At 38.6% G+C, this 18,302-nt stretch overlaps 5 protein-coding genes across 5 annotated transcripts; 1 reads left to right on the forward strand and 4 right to left on the reverse strand.

Annotated features, from left to right (window-relative positions):
- Positions 1 to 64: 64 nt before the first annotated feature.
- GCK72_026009 (uncharacterized protein) lies at positions 65 to 1,391 on the reverse strand (the record flags this gene model as incomplete). The annotated part of the gene is made up of 3 exons (XM_003092989.2): positions 65 to 420; positions 668 to 779; positions 1,185 to 1,391. The coding sequence occupies 3 exons, from the start codon at positions 1,389 to 1,391 to the stop codon at positions 65 to 67; spliced, it is 675 nt and encodes a 224-aa protein (XP_003093037.2).
- A 2,164-nt stretch (positions 1,392 to 3,555) lies between these two features.
- Positions 3,556 to 5,300, reverse strand: GCK72_026010 (uncharacterized protein; the record flags this gene model as incomplete). The annotated part of the gene is made up of 5 exons (XM_003092999.2): positions 3,556 to 3,581; positions 3,668 to 4,453; positions 4,599 to 4,715; positions 4,768 to 4,833; positions 4,889 to 5,300. The coding sequence occupies 5 exons, from the start codon at positions 5,298 to 5,300 to the stop codon at positions 3,556 to 3,558; spliced, it is 1,407 nt and encodes a 468-aa protein (XP_003093047.2).
- A 3,592-nt stretch (positions 5,301 to 8,892) lies between these two features.
- On the reverse strand, positions 8,893 to 9,742 carry GCK72_026011 (uncharacterized protein; the record flags this gene model as incomplete). Its single annotated transcript, XM_053736608.1, has 3 exons — positions 8,893 to 9,091; positions 9,345 to 9,621; positions 9,667 to 9,742. The coding sequence occupies 3 exons, from the start codon at positions 9,740 to 9,742 to the stop codon at positions 8,893 to 8,895; spliced, it is 552 nt and encodes a 183-aa protein (XP_053580174.1).
- A 3,515-nt stretch (positions 9,743 to 13,257) lies between these two features.
- GCK72_026012 (uncharacterized protein) lies at positions 13,258 to 15,466 on the forward strand (the record flags this gene model as incomplete). Its single annotated transcript, XM_053736609.1, has 8 exons — positions 13,258 to 13,265; positions 13,314 to 13,388; positions 13,436 to 13,544; positions 14,044 to 14,217; positions 14,269 to 14,448; positions 14,517 to 14,629; positions 14,933 to 15,350; positions 15,401 to 15,466. 8 exons carry the CDS (start codon positions 13,258 to 13,260, stop codon positions 15,464 to 15,466), a joined length of 1,143 nt encoding a protein of 380 aa, XP_053580175.1.
- Positions 15,467 to 16,861: 1,395 nt separating this feature from the next.
- Positions 16,862 to 17,271, reverse strand: GCK72_026013 (uncharacterized protein; the record flags this gene model as incomplete). Its single annotated transcript, XM_003102021.1, has 3 exons — positions 16,862 to 16,927; positions 16,979 to 17,146; positions 17,206 to 17,271. 3 exons carry the CDS (start codon positions 17,269 to 17,271, stop codon positions 16,862 to 16,864), a joined length of 300 nt encoding a protein of 99 aa, XP_003102069.1.
- Between the last annotated feature and the right edge of the window lie 1,031 nt (positions 17,272 to 18,302).

Consider the following 18,302-nt stretch of genomic DNA (forward strand, 5'->3'; position numbering starts at 1 on the left):
TAAGCACCGAATCAGGAAAATCAGCGCGACAACACAGGATGGATCTTCAGAGTCAATCTCACTTCTAAATGTTGAAATATCTATCGGAATAGACCGCAACAGGTCTTTCTATTTTTGATTTCCAGACGTTGCTCCATACTTCGGAAGTAATAAAAGACTTGTTGCTTTCAACGTCAGAGTTGGCATAGTCCATTATAAGAGTTCTGGAAAAATTTGTATTCCTCGAACTGTGAGTTGGTCCACAATGCTCAACTTTCATGTTGGCACGTGGAGATGAAGCTGGTTTCTGAAAGTAACAACTGATTACGGCCTTAATATCGAAACGAATAACCAAAAGCTGATGTACAGGGAGCCCCGGTGGTGACGTGTTGTCTTTTTGGTTTCTAGAACTCTTTGGCACATCAAAATTCTCGTGATTCGCTGGAATTGTTGTAACAGTAAAGTCGGTGGAGTAGGGTGTGATGTGGTATCGAGTTGGAAGTACTGATTTTTAGGACCGAGTGATTCGAGAGGGGATGGTCGGCTTGTCTATATTTTTTGTGACTGGTTTTTGAACACAGTTTCTGGCTGTCCAGCGGAATGACTTGGCGAGGAAGACTTCTCTCGACTGATTCTCTCTCCTAAAATTTCAGGATAATAGAATATCTCGAACAGGGGTAAAGCCAACCTTCCGAAAAGTCCGTGCTTGCTTGACGTTGCTTCACTCTTGTTTCCTCTGCCTGGCGGTCTTCAATTTGTGCACGAAGGTTAGCGGCAGCTTCTTTCCATGTTTTGTTGAGCTAAAATATATCCAGCATGCTCAGTAGGCTCAAGTTAATGGAATGACGGGTTCAGGTTCTCGTCAAACGATGGAGATCCGGATTCTGTTGGTGAGAGTTCTAAAGATATCAAACCATTTTTATTGATTTTTTTTAATTGAGATTATAAAACTTACATTTTATTTGTGGGCTCAACGACTTCCTCTCGCGATTCACCAGAATTGTATGTCGGATAAAATGTCCCCCTGATTGATCCGCTTTTTGCACTTTTTGTGCTGAATTTCTTGGTGATTCTGGCGATTGAATTCACGTTCAGCTTTATGCTCCAGACGCAATTTCTCGAGACGAGCTTCATTTTCCTTCCCACAGAGAGTCTGAAGTTTCTTGCGCACCTCAATATCCTCCTGATGTTTTTTGTGCTCCTACAACGTCAGCTTCTTGCTCTCTTGTCGTTTTCGGTGAGGTGGTGTCCTGGAGCGTTCCTTGTTCCGCTGGTGAAGGTGAGCTTGTTACGCGTTCTGCTTTTGACTCCATCCTGCAATTGCAATTCTTGCGATCCTTGGTCTTTTTGTCGCGCTTTGAAGACTTCGAGCGTCGCATCAGCCAGTTGATCGTGCGCTGCTCGTTTTCCATCTTGCAGCCGGTCGGTTCTTCATCAACGCCTGACGCTTACTTTGCTGGAGGCTTGACATTTCCTTCATGACCATCTCACCACAGGGAGGAATTTGGATTTTGTGAAGTAGTTTGTCATCGTCTTCTGTGTTCAGGTTCTCGATAAAGCGCACCACGTCCTGTCACTTGACAACCTCACCAAACACCACGCGTTTCCCGTCGAAATGCTGCATATCATATGCTGTAATGAAAAATGAGTATCCGTTAATGTCCGGTCCTTGGTTGGCCATCGAGAGTAGGAACGGTTTGTTGAAGTTCAGGGAGGGGTTCTAGTCGTCGAATGTGTCCGCCATGGTTCCATTCCTAAAATAGTAGACATATAAAAATTTCCAAAGATTGAGCTGGGGTTGACAAGAATATGCTTCGATTTCTTACCTTCAACAGCGGCTTTTTGGTACAAAAGGAATGTAAAAATGTAAACGAGGCCGGCTTCCTTTCAGTGGGTGTTGGTGCGAACTGCATCCGTATCAGCGGCCTAAAAAACGGCAAATTAACCGATTCAGTTCAAATTCCAGATTTTTCCGTCGGAATTACTGGAAAGTGAGCTTTATTTGTCTCAAAGAACTTACAGTTTGAATCGACTGGTCTCCTTAACGACGTCGACACCAAATTGAGTTCATGTAGTAACAATCTGATAATGGCTCTCCACCCATCTATTAAAATCGATCATCGTTAATGACATTGCTGATTCTTTTAATAAATTCTAGATAGAATTCTCGCATGGAAACGGAATTTGATAGAATGTCCTATTTTCAAATCTTCATCCAGATCCACGTCCGTCTTCCTCTGGGAGTTTTTCAGATCAGCTTGATATTGTACACGTAGGAGGCAGGGCAAGCATCTTCAAATAGGTGTTGATAGCGGAAGTTGGCCGGTATCTGAAAAAAGAAATAAAAAGATTTCTCGATTTCGACTAATTTTCAATAATTTTCCTTTTCAATTACCTGCAAATGACCCTTTTTTACTAAAAACTTACAGTTTAAATGACGTCGATATAAAAATTGTGAGGTTTCCATGTAAAAACATTTGCCAACCATTTAGTGTCTTGTCGAGAACCTGCAAAAAAGATAAAAATGAAGAAAAATGGCCACAGAATGGAAAAAAAAATCAGTGAGAGACATTTTGAATAAAATTTTCAGAAAAAATTGCTTTTTTGAGCAATAACCAATGAAAAGTCGATAATCTGTACACCGTGAATAGAAGAAAACGACACGCGCCGCGTGGGGTCCGCGTAGCGGTCGGTGGCCGAGGAAGGGAAAACCAAGAGTCGCGTAGTCCTTTCGGACAAGTCGTGTAGTCTTCTCGGACAAGAGAATTAATTGTTTTTTCACGTCAAACACTATTTTTATCGTATAAAGTGCTAAACATAGATAATTTTGGGTAAAAGTGTTGAAAATTGAACTACGGTGAAGTGTGTGTTTTTTCAGGTATATAATGGAAATTTTTATGCCGTCGGGTCTCGCACATGCGCATTTTTGCATTTTTGCATCGAAAATGTACTATTTTGATGAAATTTTGGGTTTCGATGAAAGTTTCAATTGAAAAAAATAGAAAATAAATTATTCCAGATATTTTTAAACTTCTGGAATTTTACCGGGAACATTACTATACAGTTATAACACAAAATATACTGATCATGTACCATTTATAGAAGACCGTGTTGAAAATACAAAAGTAAAAAATAAAAATGTATGATAAAAGTAAATGCTTTTGGAATATAGAATGTAGTGATTTGGGCTTAGAATGTTCGAAAAAACACAAAAAGAAATACTTCAAGAGAACGATTGATGTGAATTACATGGAGAAAACGGAGATTAGAGGAAATTTTTTAACAAAATGCGGGAAATTATAAAATGAGAGAGGGATAGAAGAAGGAGAGAGAATATGGAAATGAATTTTGAATTCATTTTGGTTTGAAATGAACTCTCAGAGGGATTTAACCATTTGACACTATTTTTAAAGCAAAGGGAGGACGATTTGACTGGAAATGAATTTTAAAAGAAAAGGCAGAGCGGCATAAAAAGAATTTGGGAAACGATGTGAGGAGAAGGATGGGCGAAAGTGTTTTGATGACTTGAAGTAAAAATGCAAAATTGAAAGACTTGAAAATCAAAAAAGAAGAGGACTAGAAGAGTAGCATATGTTCGCGACCTGTAAAACAAAGGTTGAATCGATTTTTTGTGTTTTTGAGGAAACAGTAAAACTAGAAATACTATAAAGCTGGAAAACCCACTAACTTTCAGTATTGATTCTCCTTCCTCCCAAAATGCTTTTAATATGCTTTCGAGCCATCAGAATTTTACATGGATCTCCAGTCATTAAGACGCTTGCTGTCTTTCCTCCCGGCTCGTGTGGGCGCAGGATGGTGATATCAACTCCGAATGTCGATCGAATATGCTTGATATTGGCTCCTTCTTCCCCAATAATTTTTAAAATGGAGTTTGCAGGAATCTTCATTTCCTTATGTTTGGTATCCGTTTCTTGCCTCTTCTCGATTTCTGATCTTCTGGCATCGTGGCGACGTCCTTCTCGACGACAACGAATTATAGAATTATGGTAGCGAGTGATTGTTTCGATTCTTTCGCGTCGACCTAGATATTCGAGACGACGTCGAAGAAGTTCTTCTGGTTCCGGATGTTTTTGCCTTCGGGCATCGTGTCGACGTGATGAAGTGCCAGGTATTTCAGAATCCGGGCGATTTGAAGAACGAGAGTCAAAAATGACTTCTGGTTCTGGAGATTCTTCCTTGCGTCCTTGATTCTCTTCTGTTCTGACGGCTTTTTCCTGCTGACGGCTTCCTTCTAATAATCCTTGTCGACGTGATGAACGAGAGTCAAAAATGACTTCTGGTTCTTCATCGAGTCCTTGAGTCTTTCGTCTTCTGAGGTCTTCTTCAAGCTGGCGACATGCAGAATGATAATCAGAGGATATTTCACCATACATTCTCAGATGTTTCTCCAAATTTTGAAGACGCCTTTTTTCTCGTGCTTCCATGGTTTTCACTATTGGACGCGATGAGCTTTCTGAAGGATGAAAACATTTTCTGAATTGTTTTTTTTAGATCCCCCATGAATCAAAAAGGTTTACTCCGTGGTAAAGTCGTGACTTTTCATTTTCAAATAAACAATTTCAGAAATTCGTCAATAGACCGCAGCCCCATTTAATTACCTCTTCTCTTCTCCATTCGATTGGCTGCAGCGATTTTACTCTCTTCTCTACTGACGGATTCTTCATGACGACGTTTTTCAAAAGAATCCGAAAAAAAGCTGGGTGCTGCATTGAAGTCTGAAATTAATGAGTTATTAGAATTCCAGAATCCCTAAATGTCTCAACGTACTAAATTTTATGGTGGAGGCTGATAACGGTGGCTCCGAGGTCCCTTGATGTTCCGGGCGAGTAGATTCTGAAAAAAAAAAAAATGAAAAAAAAGAAATATTAATAAAAGTTTCGAATCTAACCTGCCCTGTTACCATCTTGATCCTCCATCTTTGTTTCAGAACTGTCTTCCTCCTCCTCTTCTTCTTCTTCCAAATCGCTCTCACTACTGCTTTCGCTTGATTCTAGTGTAATAACGGAGTGTGGAGGTGGTGCAGGCTTCTTCTTGTTCATATTGGCAGCCTTTTCCATTTGGGCAGATTTTTCTCGAGTTTCGGCAGCACGGCTTGTGGATGGTAAACGTGATTTCACTTGATAATCGCTTCCACTCACGACTCTTCTTGATAATGGGAGACCGACGACGCGTAGTGGTGGAGCAACCTTCTTCTTCTTGCATGCTGTTTCCTTCTGTGGAGCATTCGTTTCTTCGGATCCGGCAACACGGCGAAGTGCTCTTTTTTCTCGAGCTCCTGCGTTACGAAGAGTTTCTTCCATCTCAATTTTGTTTTCACTCTAGCTTTGAACTGATACTGAAAAAAACGTTTGTTTCCGAGTGATTTAAATAAAAAAACAAAAAGTTGACTTCTGCTACGAATATAAAGAATTGCAGTTTGACTTCTTTAAACAGGAGTAAAAACTTTCTTACACGTTTCAAATGTAAACAGTCGCATAACCTTCTAGGACAGGAGGTGCAAAATCAATAGTTACCCGGTAAAAGAAAACTAAAACGTGTAACAGTGTAGTCAAAATTGTTTTTGGTTTTGGACACTCTCAGTTTTGAGCGAGCATCACCCAAAGGACCCTTCGTTCGGACAAAGGACCTTCGGACAAAGGACCTAGCCTTTTTCAAGTTGGAAATGCCCAACTTTGAGAGGGTGTCATAGTAAAACTAACTGTCCCACAAAATAACTTTTTATGGGATCGAACAGACCAAGGGAAGAACTTTATTTTTGAAGTTGGCAGCTTTTTTGTACAAACGCTCCCTAGCAAGTTGCACCTCGGCAAAATAATTTATCCCTCAAATCGATCTATTTTAGTACAAAACATAGTGATTTTTGAGCTCAAGACTCAAAATTACTATGTCTCTCAAGGAAGTGTCCGCACAAAAGAGCTGACAACAGCAAAAATGGAGTTCTACTCTTAGTCTTTTCAATCCCATAAAAAGTTATTTTTTGGGACAGTTACAATTAGTTGTCAACTACAAAAATAGAAAAGCTGTCAACTACAAAAATGGAATAACTTGTCAACTATTTAACAAAAACAAAATTATTGAAAAAGAAGCGGATGATACGAAAACAAATAACTGAGAAATCCGAAGGAATATCAATATTTCTTACAATCACCACGTGTCAATCTTTACAACTTGTGAAACATCTTTACCTCTCCTAAGACAGGGAACAGGGAGCAAGTTATTGAATTGGTATTTTATTGCCTGAAAGGAACAGACTACAACAATAATCATGCTAGAGCTGACAATATGATATAACTTCATTTATAAAATACAACATTCAGTATTCAAAAATATAGATGCCTAAAAATGTGGTTTGTCAGATAAATCCCTGAAAAATGAATTAGAACCAAAAATTCAAAAAATTCCCACCAACTTTAAGCTGAGTGAGCAGTCAATCGGCGTGTTTGAAAACACACAAAGCAATTTAACTGATCACCTAGCTTTGATAGTGTCTGGGTAAACTTACGTGTTTGGTTAGAGATTCAGAAACCTCTGATATAGATAGAGAATAAATAAATAACAGTAAGATGTTAAAATATCCATAACGAACGGAGTACATGCACAAAATTATGAAAATTGGTGCGACAACACAATGGTGGAGCCCCAAAGGTCCGCTTATTGGTTTTATCTTCTACCCGTTTGTTTTGATACGAAGCTGTTGCAAAATCCATACATGGCTCAAAAATGTACGGAGGATTCTTCGTGTGCAAATTGGTGAAAAGAGAAACACCATGATATGAATATTTTCCGATGCACATCTATGTTCTGTCGTCAAAATTAAATTGTGTCAATTATAGTCACACAAAATCGATTGAAACACACACACGATAGAGCTTGTTATCTGTAAAATTATGATTTTCTAATTGCAAACAGGAAGTAGCAAAACTCACCTTATATAAATCTTCATGATGCCTCTCATTTCTACATAATGTGCACGGATTGCACCATCAATTACTAGTTTAGGTTAGTTCATTTCCAAAAGAATGTGTTGACGGTGTTCATAGTCTGGTGAGTTGAATTTCTGAAACAAAAACTATGTACTTCGACAGAAAACATTGAGCTGATAGCTAATCTTACCTTTGTCTTGATCCATATGCATGTTTTCAATTGTCAGCATTTGAATAACAAACAAAAAACTATAAAAACAACTCTAATGCTTGAGAAACTCAAGCCACCGATTCAATGGAGTCAGTGTATTACGAAGATGAAAACAACGAGATAGGAAAAGAGATAAAAAACATAATAGGTGAAAGTAGTCACATTTTCTGTGATTCCGATCATCTGGAAGAGAAAATAGAAATATTAAAACCTTGATAACGTCAAAATGAGATGAAACACAAAATTATAATCACTGTAAATCAAAGATCGTAGAGTTGGGAGCAAAAACGTCAGCAGCATGGTATGATAACAGGTCGAGGAGAATCGTGGGCACATTCCGATAACAATACAGCGTGCTCCTCTTGGTGACTTCTCCAGACGTCGACACTAAGCATCTAACCTGAAACAAACCGATAATGGAAGACAAACTGACGCTGGTACATTGGGAATTTCTTATCCAGATGTCCAAACTCTACATTCGGCTCGATTTTTCTCGATTTGATACCAGAGTGTGAATTCGTCGGTTGTGTGCATGTTCATAACTAACAACGTCATGTTGGCACGTGGAGATGAAACTGGTTTCTGAAAGTAACAACTGACTACGGTTTTAATATTAAAATTACTAACCAAAAACTGATGTACAGGGCCCTCCGGAGGTGACGTCTCGTCTTGCGTGCATTCCAGGACGCTTCGGCACAAAGACGTACTTGGCATTGTCTGCAATTGGTGTAGCAGCGAAGTCGGAGAAGGAAGATGCCAAGTGATGTGGGATCGAGTTGAACGAGTTGCTTGTTCTGACGTAGTGATTCGAGGAAGCTCGTTTTGGGGAAGGTCGGGTCTTGGCAGAAGACGATGTAGCAGAAACTGTTAATTCAGATTCGCCAAATGGAGTCTAACGAGCAGTGGAACATGTCGACATCTCTTGTGACTGATTTTTGAACACTGTTTCTGGTTGTCCAGCGCAATAACTTGGCGAGGACTTTCCTAAAATTCACTTACCGCTGCATGATGACGATATTTCAATGCCTGCAACTTCTTTTGCGACTTCTTATCATGATCCCCCAACGTGGCTCTCATACACAACGACTCCTGTTCATCGACCCTCCGAATACGTTTTTGAATTTCAGAATTCGACATGTTCTGTAACGATTTCAACTATTTCTATAGAGTCTCATAGTTCAATTCTGTACTAAACTTACTGTAGAATTGATTCAAACTGATTCCTTGAACACTCTGCGTCTTGGTCTCTGCACGCAACATTTTTGGGAGCTTTTTGCGGTCGAGGGTAAGAGCTCGGAAGAGTTCTTCCTCTTTTTCCTGATGATTCTTTTTGATTTGAGCCATCTGACGTTGGATACGTCGGTGTGGAAAGTAAACTTACTTCTCCCTCATTTGCTTGTCTTCCAACTCCCAAATGTTGTTTTCCTTAGCATGAAGCGAAATGTGTTTCTGCAGCAGGAACTGCTTTTCAATTGAGGTCATACTCTCTTTGTGCTTTTCAGCCATCCGTTGGAGCATCGCTTCCGCATTCTGCTGGAGTTGCATAAGGAAATCCTTCTCCTTTAGTCAATGTTCGATCTCAATCTGGCCTTTTGTTTGTTTCAACGCATCTTTTCGCTGGACTTTGGACAACATAGTCAGCTCTTGCTTGAAAATCTTCATCTCTTGCTTCACCCGCTTCTTGAACGCCCGCATATCCTTCTCCTGTTGAACTCGAAGACGTTTCTGTCCATTTCTCAGCTCCAGCTCCCGAGGACCTCAAGTGATTTCAATCTCCTTGCGTTGTCGTCGTTCCATTGCGTCCAATTCGAGTTCGGAGGTTTGTATCAAGATGGTTTGCTCCAATGTAAATTTTCTGGCATGTTCGTCGACCAGCTTGATACCTTCGGACTGAAGTTTTTGCTTCTGCCGTGCCTCGTCTCGTTGGAGTCGTCGGAGGTCGTGGAGTTGTTGTTTTCTGAAACTTTCAAAGGGATACGTATAAATTTCGCATGATTCAGCCAATATGTTACCTCTGAACCTTGTTATCTTTACTCCCAACACATGAATCGTCGTTGACGTAACTTGCACACCATCAATCATATAAGTTCTTGTTTCCTTTGTGATCGTCTGCCGATTTCCGTCCTTTCTACTTAAAGTGGTTTTGCCACGTTGGAATTGGCACCTAGGCTGCGTTGGAAATAGAAGAAGTCAGCTCTGCAGGTTGTAACGTATTAGCAGCTAGTGCTGGAGCCGCATTCTCCTTTTCACTTCCCTCATAGTCAACTGGTAACTCCGGTGGTGGTGTCTTGTCTTTCTGGTTTTCAGAACACTTCGGCACATTGAAGTACTCGGGATTCGCTGGAATTGGTGTAGCAGCGAAGTCGGTGAAAGTGGATGCCGAGTGATGTGAGATCGAGTTAGACGAGTTGCTTGTTCTGACCGAGTCACTCGAGAAAGTCCGTTTTGGGGATGGTCGGATCTTGGCAGGAGACAACGTTGCATAATCTGTTAATTCAGATCCGCCAAATGGAGTCTAGCGAGCAGTGAAACTTGTCGATATCTCTTGTGACTGATTTTTGAACACTATTTCTGGTTGTCCAGCGCAATAACTTGGCGAGAAAGACATCTCTCGACTGATTCTTTTTCCTATAATTTCATTATTTTAGAATATCTCAAAAAAAGATAAAACCAACCTTCCGAAGAGTCCGTACTAATTTGTCGTTGCTTCACTATTGCTTTCTCCGCCTAATGCTTATTTATTTGTTCTCGAAGGTTAGCGGCGGCTTGTTCTTGAAGCTTTGACGTCGCTTTTTCTATGTTGTAATGAGCTACAATGTATCCAGTATGCTCAGAAGGCTCAAGCTTATGGAATGACAGGTTCATGTTCTCGCCAAATGAGGAAGATCCGGATTCAGATGGTGACAGTTCTGAAAATAGCAACTTTTATTGATTTTTCTTATTTTCCTCATTGAAATAACTGAACTTACGTCTCAACTGTGGGCTCAACGACTTTATCTCGCGATTCGCTAGAATTGTGCCTCGGATAAAATGTCCCCCTGATTGATTCGCTTTTTACTCTTTTGTGGTAAATTTCTGGTTGATTGACGTGAAGATTCGCGGTCTGAATCTGAACCAATTGATCGCGGGGAGTTGAGGTAGTTCGAGCTCTCTTCGTCTTTCCATTTCGTCGGCAACTCATCGAGAATACTGAAGAGACATACTGTCGGTGTCGAAATCGAGCGGTTTCAAATAGAGACACTTTTCAATATTTTATAGTCGAGTCCAGAACCTGCAAAAATGAATAAACTATGAATGAAGTAGTCTCACGGTAGAAAAAAACTAGTAAGAGATTAAGTGTATGCTTTTTTTGGCAAAAGTTAACTGAAAAATGATCTTTTATGAACAAAAACCAATGAAAAGTCGATAAACTGCACATCTTCGAAAGCACACGCGACGCGTGGCTACGCGTAGCGACAAGTGGCCGATAAACACAGGAAAAACCAGGTAGGAATGCAAGAGGTGTAAGAAAAACGCTATAACTTCTCGGAGCAATGAATTAGTTTTTCAAATAGAGCTGAAGTCGGCTAACGATGCTCCATTTTTTTCACATATTCTAACCGATATTCACTGATTTAGTCTAATTTTCCGAAAGAAGTATAAAAAATTCTCAAACCTAAAGTTCGCATGGCTTTCAGTTGTGTTCCAACTTCTCATCTGCCGACTTCCGTGTTTTAAACACAAACCAATAAGCTAACTCCATCTTTTGTGGTCATCGGCGTCTTGTTGTTTGTCTTGTTATCCTTAACTCCGTCGATACCAAATTGAGACGGTCCTACACTCTCTACAGAGTTCTCATGAGAAGGGAACTTTATGAAAATTCCTCTTTTTTATGTTCTGCTAGATCTACATCCATCTTCATCTGGTTGCTATTCGGAAGATCTGGAACATGTACACGTAGTTGAGGTTGTCATCTTCGTAGAGGTGTTGATAACAGCAGTTCGTAGGTACCTGAGAAAAGAAATGCTAATATTTCTCGATTTCGTCCAATTTTCAATCTTTTCCGTTTCGATTATTGGCAAATGAGCTTTTTTCGACTAAAAATAACTTACAATTCAAATCAACTGTCCTTCTTAATGATGTCGATGTTGAATTCCCGTTGCGTCCGTGTACAAACATTTGCCAACCTCCTTTAGTCTTGTTAAGAACCTGCAAAAATGAACAAATTATGAAGAAAAATGGCCACAGAGTATAGAAAATTAGTAATAGACTCCTTGAATAAATTTTTCTGCAAAAAATGTTGAAAAACAGTGCTTTATGAACAAAAAATCAATGAAAGTCGAAAATCCGCACACTATTGAGGGGAGAAAATGACACGCGTACGCGTGGCTACGCGTAACGGTGGGTGGCCGGGGAAGGGAAAACCAAAAAAAAATGAAGAAAAATGGCCACAGAATGGAGAAAATCAGTGAGAAACATTTTGAATAAAATTTTCAGAAAAAAATTGCTGAAAAACGCTCTTTTTTGAGCAATAACCAATGAAAAGTCGATAATCTGTACACCGTCAAGAGAAGAAAATGACACGCATACGCGTGGCTACGCGTAGCGGTCGGTGGCCGAGGAAGGGAAAACCAAGAGTCGTGTAGTCCTCTCGGACAAGTGAATCAATTTTTTTAGCGTCAAACACTATTTTCACCGTATAAAGTAAAAAACATAGCTAATTTTGGGTAAAAGTGTTGAAAAATTGAACTACGGTGAAGTATGTGTTGGTTTTTCACAAGAATTTCTGAATATTCTTTTTTTAGGCAAATAATGGATATTTGGCGTCCACAAGAAGAATCAAAGAAGTTTAGTCTTGCGAGAAGTCTCCAATATGGACAAAAAAGACGTTAAGCATACATTTCAATAAACATGTCATGATTGAATAGAAATCCGTCGTTATTACGGAAGAGTAGCCTGATTTTCCAGAAAATTTTAGAAAATTTGACAGAAAAGGAGAACAACATGTATTAAGCCTCTGTTGAGTGGTCACTTCATTAAAATTACTTCAGTTGTGAATACGATTTCATTAATTTTAGAAAAAAGTAACTTTATTTCTATGAAAACTGGGAAATATGAACTAAAAATGTAAAAAGGTTGACAACAATATTAGAAAAAATCGGTATTTTCTGAAACGTGAATGCAAATCACCGTGAAGAGCTGACGCCGATGTCAAAATGCGCGGGTTTCAAGATGTGGTGAATCGCTGCCCCTTTTAGTATGTTTTTATTAGACATTACCAATATTTAAAAGCTTTAATAGCTCAGAAAGAACAGAAATATAAACAATTAGGGAGAAGTCATGAACTTTCCCGGCGGAACTGGAATTGTATGTCATCGTGGCCAACAACTGATGATTTGTGGGAAATTTCTGCTTCAATATATCCAAATTTTGCTGAAAACTGTGAATGTAAGATTATGAGAATGAAAGAAGTCAGCATGTGGCTGCAACTGAAAACTGAATAAGCTGAATCTGGACGGACATCTGTTTCCTTAATATTTCTAGCAGTGCACTGCAGTCGAATTCTAAAAAAATCGGAGAAACGGATAATTTCATCTCATTATTTTCAGAAAATAAAAAAACCAAAAACGTGTTGGAATGCTCCACTGTAGTAGCAAAAGGAACATCTGGGACCTTCGAATGAAAACGCAACAAGTTTCACCAAATTTTCAACCATCTTATGGAAAAAAATCCCTTGTATCCTCAAATTAATAACCCAATTTTCTATTCGTGCATTTTGACATATTTGTGATGTTAATGACAAAATTATTATGCGCAGTTTTCAACTTGTCATTTCACGTTGTAATTATTCGCTCTCTACGAAAGCCTTCTCACAATGATCAGGTAGAAAGTGTACTAGACGCAGAAAAGGAAAAAGGTGTACTTTTAGCTCATACTATAGTTACTCAGTTGCTCAGCTGGGAATTGTAGCTCATAGCAACGATGCGTGCTTGTCTCCTGAGCCCATCACGAGCCTCTGATTTTGCTTCATTTTCTTCCATTACGCTACACCAAGACTCCGCGCTCTTTTTTCTCTTGAGCTATTATTAAAAAGTACTTTGTTTAAATTTGCTTAAATTCGAGTTGGTGTGTGATCGAAGAAAAATGGAACGGTTAGTTTGTTTTGACACATTTTTTTACAAGTAAAATAACAATCACAGCCCGAAGAAAAGTTCAAAAATCAAACAAGATCCGACTGATGATATGGAGGGTAGTGCACATTCAACACCACAGCCGTGAGTCTATGAATATTATTATTTTGTCTTATCAATTAATTTTATAGATCCAAACCAGAAAGTCAAGGAATCCCATGTGGATATTGCTCTACTGTATGCTCATCAATCAAGCACCTCCAAATGCACACACTCAATGATCATTTTGACCTGAAAGAGGTAAAGAACTCCAGCAGACTTGTCACTGGGCGAGCCGGTCCGAACCGAAATCCAAAAAATTTTCGGCCCGGCCCGGCCTGTTTTGAAACATGTTTTGAAAAAATTTGAATTCTCGAATTATTTTGAAAAAAGTTTAGTTTTTGACAAAAAATTGAAAAATCAATTAAAAAGCGACAGTATATGATAATTTAAGAACTTTTACTCTGAATATTAGAAAATTTTCAAAGCTGTTGTAAAAAAATGAGCACCCATTTTTGAATCCGGGCCGACCGGGCCAGGCTGGCCTTATTTTTGACAAATCCTGCAAGTGGAATTGAAAAAGGCACCACTGATTTCCCATTACCAATTCTTGTGGGCTTTTGGTCGCTTAGAAAAACAAACTGGCTGCTGTTTCACATGCATGCTCGCTTCCTATTTTGCCTGGAAAACTATGAATTATGAGATATAAACTTCAGATTCCGTTCTCAAATATTCTCAAATATCAATAGATTTGTTCCAGTCAGCCTTCCATTTCGATCAGCAGTCTACATGTCAGGCGTGTGGAAAGACATTCGCGAACTTTGCACAGTTTGCGACTCATATGAAATCACATAGCCCCAGTTTATGCGAAACCTCACCTGAATTCTTTCAATGCCCAATTTGCTCACAAGACACTACGTGGAGAACCAAAAAGGTGTTTTCATGGTTTGATAAACTTCTCACCTCTTAACTGCCTTTATTTCAGTGTCACATGGAGCATCTCACCTTTGATCATTTTCAAATCAAAACGGTTCAACTCATATGCGCCGCATGTAATGCAGTGTACTCCACTGATGAAGAATTTTCCAACCACTTCATCGAGATTCACAAGAAATTTAAATGTGCATCATGTGACTTTGAGGGCGCGAACAAGTCTGATTTTCAGGTAATTTTTCATGTTTTTCATATTTTTCTTTTCATATATTATACGTATTCGTATTTGTACAAATTCAGACACATGCCGAAAACCACTGTAAAAAAACAGACACGCTAGAATGCGTCTTGTGCAGAGCCAAATTTTCAAATCAACAGAACTTGGTCCATCATGTTCAACTGGCGCATCTTGAGTAAGTGCACTAATGTGTTAAAAGTGCAAAAATTATTATCTCATAGTCTAAAAGCTATCTGCACTTTCAAAATCTTACATTCTGATGAAAGATGGCTTTCCATAAGAAATACATTAACAATTTTTTTAGAAATGATATATGAAAAATCTTAACCACACGAAAAGTTTGAGAGCTCATAACTCGGCCGGTTTTGAGTGCAGAAATGGACTCCCCGTAGTCAAAAGTACCTATGACCGAATGTTTTTATTAATTTGAAAGCCGCGTCTCCAGAGACTTCCCTTATAAGACAAATTCACTTTTCAGGGTTCTCGAGCCGCTTGTGACTGTCAGCCCTATTCTACCAGCTCCCAAACCTCCACGCAAGTTACGCAAGATTCAATGTTCTATTTGTGGGGACATGCTGCTTGGTGAAGACAAACTGGAAAGTCACAAGCTCCAAATGCATTGCAAAATTCGATATGCTGAGAAGTGTGCGGGGTGCCAAGAGCTGCTGATTAATAAGAATACTTTTATGAAGCACTGCATCAAACACTCTAGAAATGAAAGGATTTATTGTCCAGTATGCAGTCAATTTATGACAACTGACAGACAAGTTCGTGCACACTGTGCGTTCCATATGCCTCCAGTGAGTCCGCCAGAGTCATCTGATTCCGCGACGACTTCTGCATCTGCATCGTCGGATGAAACAGAAAAAGAGTTCGTGTGTCAGATATGCGGAGAGGTTAGTGACATACTTTCAAAGGATCAATAAATAAAATATTGCATTTTCAGAAAATCCCGGATTTCTTGTTGTTCGTGGAACACTCCGCTCATCATAATCTCATCGCAAAAGATTGATTTGTGAATAATGTTTATTACCCTTGTGATTTTTTCTGTGATTATTTTTTCGAATACAATTTGTTTCCGCGCAGAAATTTCACACAAACCATTAGGACTCTCAAAGTTTCCCCTAATATAGTTTGCTAGCTTCTGCCTAATCAAAAATTAGATTTAACTTATCTGACTGCCTCAAGCAAACTTTGAAATCCATAAGCTAACATTCAGACTATAAATAATTAAGAATAAACGTACTCCGATGGAAATCTTACAAACAAAGGTCTTGAAAAAATCCCTACGGGAAATGTTTTATAAACGCTATCTCAACAATAATATTTTCAAGTGGGAGCAATCAAAAATAACTTACAATTAGAATCGCTTGAAGACTATAAACTTTTATGACTAAAAGCTAAACATTATTGAAAAGAAAATGACAGATATGTGGTCGGGTTGTCTGAATTTTTGAAATGTCTGGTTATATTTATTTCAGTATCTCAAACCTCCGGTTCCTGTTTACAATTGATGACAGAGTATTTCAGATCAACCTGGTTTTGATATTAAACCTGCTTTTTCTCATGAATGAGAGCATTATCAACGATAATCAGGAGAATGACCACGAGTAACTACACATAATTTCATGTTTTCGCTTGTCTACATTAGTTCGAAAGTTTAACAGTAAACAAGCATCACGTCGTAATATCATATTTAGTTCCGTTTTTTTCCCAAAGATTCGAGTTAGTAAAAACCCTTATGAGAAAAAGCTTAATAAAAAATTTTGTTTATTGTGACAGTTAGAAAAATTAAAATAATAAGTATGAGCACAAAATTCGTATTACAGATGAAGAGACTATTATGTCATCGGATTCATATTTTGATAATTAAAACGGATACGTGCTGAGAGAAGGACGGATAGGAGCGGATAGGGACGGGGAAATGATTTGAGAGACAAATGAAATCTGGATGAACACGATTTTGGTCTAACGGTGATTGAACTGGGTTTTCGGTGAAAAGTTACCAACTTGGTAGAGGGTTCTTGGCGCCAAAACGTGTTTGAAAATGCTGATTTTTGTGAAAATGTACCTAAAGGTTTACTTTTGAGAGTTGTATCAATTTATACTGCTCTTTAATCGACTATAATGACGATTAATAGGGAAACTTATTTTGATAATCTGGATCTTTTCAATGAGTTTTTCATGAAAAAATTTTCAACTACAAAAACAAATGTCTAGGTATATCTAGGAGACCTTGTGACACACTCTAAAAGATGATAATTGTTCGCTGAAAACAATGAAAGCTAGTAGTTTTTTGAATAGTGATGTAAAATTTAAAAACAGCCAGCAGGAAAAAAAGCGAGAGAAAAATTGCGGAAAACTTGAATAGGAAAACATTACAGAGAGAAAATCGCATTGGTAAAACTCAATCAGTCTCGTCGATGATCACTTCCTCATCCGAGGACAAATCAATCACTTCGCTGCCATTGGTCTAAAAAGATTATTCAAATTTTTCAACTGAAAAGCCACCTGAGCAACATACCTCAGAACTCTCTTGATCAGATTCATCAGTCGGTTCTTCCATATCCAAGTTTTCGTCGGCTAGGTGAGCAATGTACTTTGGCTGTGGGTTCTTTTTGAGATCGTTCGTTTCTTCAACAGATTTTGATGGTTGGTTGTCACTTGCACCCTTGTTGATGAGTGATGGAATCTAAAAACATACTCTAACATTTTATGCCTATTGTAGAAAAGTTAAGGAAATATTCTTACTTGACCAGAATCGTCATTTGACTCTCCCAACTTGTTATCTGGTTCGTGAATTGGACTCTTGGTCATCGGTCCTTTCGTGCTCGACTTCGGTAGTTGACCGAATCTGTCAAATAAGTCGAATAAATGCGTATCCAACAACTAAAAAAACAGAAAAGAAATTGAGCGTGCAAAAGAAAAAAAGGCAGAAAGGGCGTTGGGAAAATCTCAATCAAAGGCTGAGAAAATGTTGTACTTTTTGATATGTAGCCGTAAGAAGGTGATGAATCAGAGGTACGCATGACTTCACAGACAGCATGAAATTTTTCTGTTTGTGCTCCTGATTTGATCACAAAATAAATTTTTGTTTTGAAGTTTAGAGAAATTTCGGAGACAATTAGTGGTTTGGTTTGGATGAAAGAAAAATGGAAAAGGAATAATTTGTATTTTGCGTGGGTTGGGGGAATGTGGTGGTTGATGCTTTGAAAGCATTATCAAAATGTCGAAGGAGAAGATATAGAGTTTGATCACTACAGTAAGAAACCATAATTGAAATAAAAGCCGATGGTTTTTATCAAATAACTTATCTCAAAAAACACTGTCGGGACGTTTTCAAGGTATTGGAGGCTGTCATCAGAAAAAATAGGAACAAACTTCAGAAAACATCCATGTAGGCCACAGGTTAGCAACAAGAGTCCGGGATCGTTACTCCAGCGATTTCCGAAGCACCGGAATATCGTAACCACAAGGAACATTTATTCTCTCACATGGGCAATTGAAAAGATTGAACTTATTGTGCATTCTACACTATCCATTTCAACCTGTAGATCATTGGACCGTGAATAAGTGGGAAGAATTGAACTGGCAAACAGTGATATTGACTATGTTACTTAATGAACTAATTGAAAACTATAAATCACTTTTTTCAATAAAACTTATTGGACTTATCAAGTCTGTCTGAAAAAATGCAGTAAACCAATCGAGTTTCAAATTCAGTCTGACCACCCCAAATCTTTTGTGCCCTTGTTTCATCTTTTACGAATATAAGTATTTCCTTTCTCTCCATTTTCATTTCCCATGATGTATTCAGGATTATCACTAGCATTCATCTCTCCTGACCA

The sequence above is a fragment of the Caenorhabditis remanei genome, chromosome X, assembly GCF_010183535.1.
Source record: "Caenorhabditis remanei strain PX506 chromosome X, whole genome shotgun sequence".
NCBI lineage: Eukaryota > Metazoa > Nematoda > Chromadorea > Rhabditida > Rhabditidae > Caenorhabditis > Caenorhabditis remanei.